This window comes from Neophocaena asiaeorientalis, unplaced genomic scaffold (genome assembly GCF_003031525.2).
Source record: "Neophocaena asiaeorientalis asiaeorientalis breed wild unplaced genomic scaffold, Neophocaena_asiaeorientalis_V1.1 scaffold49, whole genome shotgun sequence".
Classification (NCBI taxonomy): Eukaryota; Metazoa; Chordata; class Mammalia; order Artiodactyla; family Phocoenidae; genus Neophocaena; species Neophocaena asiaeorientalis.
Window position 1 is genome coordinate 4,321,391 of NW_020172456.1, and position 5,389 is coordinate 4,326,779.

General features: G+C 49.0%; 1 protein-coding gene across 1 annotated transcript in view; it reads right to left on the reverse strand.

Annotated features, from left to right (window-relative positions):
• The window catches only part of FLVCR2 (FLVCR choline and putative heme transporter 2), a 60,001-nt gene extending 55,011 nt beyond the window's left edge, over positions 1–4,990 (reverse strand). The window contains exon 1 of the mRNA XM_024737783.1: positions 4,006–4,990. Within this exon, the coding sequence (XP_024593551.1) occupies positions 4,006–4,656 (651 nt within the window). The 5' untranslated portion in view covers positions 4,657–4,990. The remainder of the gene's footprint in view (positions 1–4,005) is intronic.
• Positions 4,991–5,389: the final 399 nt, after the last annotated feature.

Sequence of the window (5,389 nt, forward strand, 5' to 3'; positions counted from 1 at the left end):
TACAGACCTCAGACTCCTTAACCTATCACATTTCTCCACCACTGTCTGCTCTCCAGCAAATCTGGCATAGAAGTACACAAGTCTAACTCTTCCTTCATTTCCTTACAAAGACTCCCGTGTCACCTAATACTTATATGAAATAATTATGGATGATTTTCTCTTATTAACCTGACTTCGTCAATTTAATTTTTAGCTGGGGACTCTAAGACAGTCAAGGAAAACCTCTTCCTCCCCTACAATTAGCATCATTGTTCCAGACATGGCGGGAAATGTTGCTAGTCTGTAAGCGTAAAATACAGGCCAACTTCCAAAGACTCGCCATAGGAAAAGAATGGGAACCAGCTTGTTAGTAATTTTATTATATTGATTACCTGTTGAAATACTATTCTGGATATATTGAGTTAAACCGAATATAGTCCTAAAACTAATTTCACTTGTTTGTTTTACTTTGGTAAAAAATTTACGTTTTACCTGTTTTTTTTTTTTTTTTCATTTTACCTGCTTTTCATGCGGCTACTAGAAAATTTAGTCATATATGTGGTTTGCATTTGTGGCTTTCATTATATTTCTATCAGACAGATAGACCGTGGCTACTGCAGAACTGATTCTGTAAGGTTACCGTATTTTTTTTTTTTTTTTTTTTTTTGACAGGGACTGAACCCAGGCCACGGCAGTGAAAGCTCAGAGTCCTAACCACTGGACCACCAGGGAATTCCCAGGTGACTGTATTTTCTTTTCCTCGAAAAGCAAATGGATTCTCTCTAGACTTTTTCTGGGTGGCGCTGTGCTATGACCTGCCCAAGGGTCCCGGAGGAACTCCCTTCTGGTCTCAGGGCTGGAGGCTCTTCATCGGGGCTGGGGCTGCCTTGAAGATCTCTTCCCACTCCCACATCTCCCTCGCCCTGTGCCACCAAGCCGTCCCCAGACTCTCACACGAGGCTCTCTTCCTAGCCTTGCTCAATAACCATGTGTCCACATCACTCAAAACCCCAGATGGTTTTCCCTGGAAACAATGGAACCAGTGTTGTTAACACTGCCGGGCTGCTACCACCTGTGTGATGGTCACAGGGAAGTAAGTGCCCCAGCTGCAGTCCAAGACTCCCTGCCCTCCCTCACGCCAGCTCAGGATCCACTGGTTTCTTCTCCCCAGAGCCTGGAGCCCCACCTTCCTGAGGCTGAGAGAGGGAGAACCAGCCCCTCAGCGACCAGCACGTGGGGAGGCACTGCGAATGTCTGGAACTTCAAAACAGAAGGCAGGTGCTAGCTCTCAAATTCTAGAGAAACTGCTGGACACTTTATCACCACCGACAACCCACAACCCTAGAGACACAGGGCCAAAACTTGAAACTCAGTATCCTGCCTTTTTTTGTTGTTGTTTAATATACGCTTTGTCCACCTGAAGACTCAATAATGGCCCACTGACAGGGGCTCTGGGGGTGGAGCTAGCTTCAAACCTCCTTTCTACCACTCAGCACCAGTAGGACCCTGGATAAGGTTGCTCCGTTTATCTGGTCTCAAGTTCCTCGCCTATAACAACAGGAACAACCCCACCCACCTCAAAGGTTAAAAAAATTAAATAATGCATGAAAAAGTGCCTTGCACGTAATAGGTGTTTGATAGATATTAGCTTCCTTCCCCTTCAATCTTCCCATAGCAATGCCACGAAGAAGATACTTAAAAACCTCATGGAGAACTGAAAACAAATCCTCTATACTCTGATCTGGTTGCTTCTTGTATGTGTGCTTTTTTAAATCTGAATGTTGGTGCCTGATACAATTTAAGAGGGTGGTAGGAGAACTGTGCGAAGCAGGGATTCTCTTTGCAGCCCTAGCACAGCGTCTGGCAAGGCAGGTGCTTGTTGAGAGAAGGAATGAGTGTTGGATTTAGGCCAGCAGGGACTGGCGCCTCGTGGAGCCTATCAGCGAAGCACTAGAAGAGAGGGGTCAGAATTACCATGAAACAGGGGTTTGGCTGATCAGTGTGATGTCTGCGGCCACAAAGAGTTATTCTCTGGAAAGATGCTTCCAATCTGTTTAGACAGCTTTGTGGAGCCTTTTTTTTTTTTTTTTAAACTTCAAAGCTCAAGGTGTTCTGTTAATATCTCTTCTCCATTCGGCCATGCTTTCCTCAGAGAGAAAGGTTAAAACATATGCCAAGAACCAAACAGTCACCTCTACGTGAGGATACGTGAACAATTCAGCTTTTCATATTTCTTTTTTTTTTTTTTTTAACTTAGCAAAGTCGGTTAAGCCTAAAAGAACACACTACATTGATGGCTCTGTGATACAAATATATGCTGTCAGGGTGTTTTTAAATGTAAAATTCTTAGCATTTTCTGACCTAAGTGGGGAGTAGGCATGGGCAATGAGTAACTATTCTTACTCAATTTTAAAGGTATATTTGGTTTTAAGTTCCTTTACAGCTGTGTGCAGAGGGGTCTGAAAACCAATTCGTTTTTGCTCCATGGTGAACAAAAAATAGTGTTGGGTTCTCTGATCTCACCAGGCCACCTGAGGGCCCAGTTAGCTCTTCTGCCCTCCCCAAACAATGGGTTTGGGATTGCAGGGACCCTGTCTGAATCCCGTTGGGGCTGCGAATAGGGAGATTGAACCCTCTGGAAGCTTGAGAAGTCCTGCGCATCGCTCCCCAGCTTTACCCTCCTATAAAGAAAACATCCAATAATGTCAAACCTGCCAGCAAAGCTGCAATGAGATGTTCAAATTCACAGTCACATCACCTTCAGGAGGGGGTTGGTAAATGTCACCCTTAATACCTATTTTTTAATTGCCTTGAACAAAAAGATCCAACCTGTTTCATCCCCAGACTTCAAATCCATTCAATCTTCTGAACACTCAAACCCACAGCTTAAAGAAAACTGGGTAAAGGATTTTATGTTGCTTGTTTGTGCTGAAGAAGCCCTGTCTGTTGCTTTCATTGATTGCTAACACTATTACCCAAGTGGCAGGCCTTACTGGCCCGAAAAAATTTAGCTCAAGTTACCTTTTTGGTGGCAAAGATGAACAGAATGGAAATTTACCTTTAGGGAAGTTTGGAAATTTCTGACCCAAATAAGAACTTCCTAGATGAAAGCTTAAATATTCTAAATGTAATGAACAGGTAAGAGAAAACGAGCCTCCAAGAACTAAGGGTTACTGGTCATTTGTTAAATGCATAGCCACAAATGCATGTGCTTGGGAAGAAGCGAGACGCCAGGCAGTGGTCCAGATAAAGAAGGGCCCCGAAAGTAGTTGCTTCAACCTTTCAGAGACAGCAATCAGACTCACGACGTGCCCACCTTTCTGGGTCATATCCACACTGAGATGCAAAGAATTTGAAATTCTCCTTCCCAAAAGAAGGAAAGACAAAGGAGTAAGATATGAGCTTTCCAGGTCTTTCCAAGGCTTCTAGGCCTTGAAAATTCAGAGCAAGAATTCGACTCCATCCTGCTGCCCTTGGCTCTAAACCCCAGGGAAGGAGGTTGGCACAAAGCATTGTTCCCACTGTCCTGGCTTCAGCTGTGTATAAAGAAGGTGAGAGCAGCGCCAATGCCACCAGGGCCCCACTCTGCCTTTCCATGTGGTGCAGGAGATACTGTGCTCTAGGAAAAGCTGGCTGGACAGGAAAAAAGCACCTGCCAACTCCTGATGACACAGAATAGTCTGACGCCCAGGGGCTGCTCCCCGGGAAAGAACAGCTTTCCTGTCCAAGCTGGTGAAGTAAGTTCAGGAATGAGATCATAAAAACAGCATGTGTTCCAGAAGCATCCTTTCTGCTGGTGGAGGAGAAACTGTGAGTGACAGCAAAGGTCCCTCCTTTTGTTTCCCCACTTCTATTACACAGTCACGCAGTCACAATCACTCACTCACACTATCAGTCACACCCAGCCACAGTCACCCAGAGTTACAAACACACTGAAGTCAGAAAACTACAGTCTCCACACAGGGAGGCGTGCGGTACAATCAACACACACAGTCCCACAGGGAACACTCCCCACTCTCTACCCACCTGATTGCCAAAGACAGCTACGGAGCAGGCTGTTGACACCTCATTAGCCCCGAACCAGACAGAAGCAATGCGGGAGGGCATGCCCAGGATGAAGACCTGGGCCACGGAGCAGATGACCTGGCCCAGCACAGTGACCGGGAAGAGATGTGGCTTCAGGCTGCCCAGCTTCACCCAGGCCCCCAGGCAGTTGAGAGCAGAGCCAGTGAGGGCGATGGTGCGCAGGCCGAACTTCTCCAGGAGCCAGGCCACCGGCAGGAGCAGAGGAATGTAGGTCAGCATGTAGCACATGGACAGCCAGTCGATGGCAAAGGCACTGACCCCATAGAAGTTCATGAAGATGTTATTGATGGAGCCGTACTGGATCCACTGGAAGGCGTTGCACATGGAGTAGCAGCTAAACACCAGGACCACAGCCCATCGGCGCTTGCTCACCTTGATCACGCTAAGGTCCTCAGGGCCCGAGCTACTGGGGTGGGCCAAGCCACTGGGTAGAGCCAAGCTACTGGGGTGGACCGAACTACTGGGGTGCGCAGAGACACTGGCGTGGATGGAGACGCTGGGATGGGCCAAGAGGCTGGGGTTCTCCCCGCGGGCGGAAGTCTGCGAAGGGGTGCCATCGCGCTCTTGCTGGTTAGGCTCTTCATTCACCATGACCACAGCCTCTCCTGGAGCCCTAGACAGGTGCTGAGGACTCTAGTGGCGTCGTCTGGTCACCTAAAGCTGACGTAGCACTTACCCGGCCCGCCCGGAAGGAATAAATGGAGTCCCCAGCCTGCGTAAAAGCCGCGAGTGGGGCTCTTTTGCTCACCCCCAAGCTTCTGCTCTCACTTTTCCTTGGCGTCCTCTGTCCCTGATTGCTGTCCCCCAGCTGCAGACGCCTCAGCCTGGTCCTGGCTCTCGGTGCCTTGAGTCCTCCCGAAGCGCCTGTCGACGTTCACTCCTCCGTCCTGGAAACAGTTCTCTCCGAGCGCAGCCACTCCGCGGGACTCCGGTCGCTCCCGGGCGGACTCGCGGCCTCGCCCCACTCCCCCACGCCCCGGGCACCATGGAAACCGCCGGGTTAACCCGCACCCGGGCACTGCCCCTCAAATTCATTTGTCCACTCCCGGGGGACTCCGCAAGAAAAGACCCTCTGTCCTTCCGAGGTGATCCTCTAAATAGAGTCTCCTCCTTGCCGGTCCGCATGCCCTGAGCGCCCACACGGATGCCAGGCGCCCCCAAACTGCTCTGTGGTATCCAAGAGGGATTCTCGACTTTTTGCACTTGACTGGCCTCCCCAACCCTTGCTGGACTTTCGGTATAAAAAGACATTTGTAGATTTCCCGGGCTGGCTGGGGCCGGGAGTAAAGGCGAGCTGCGGAAAACTCGCTTCGCTCCTTGATTT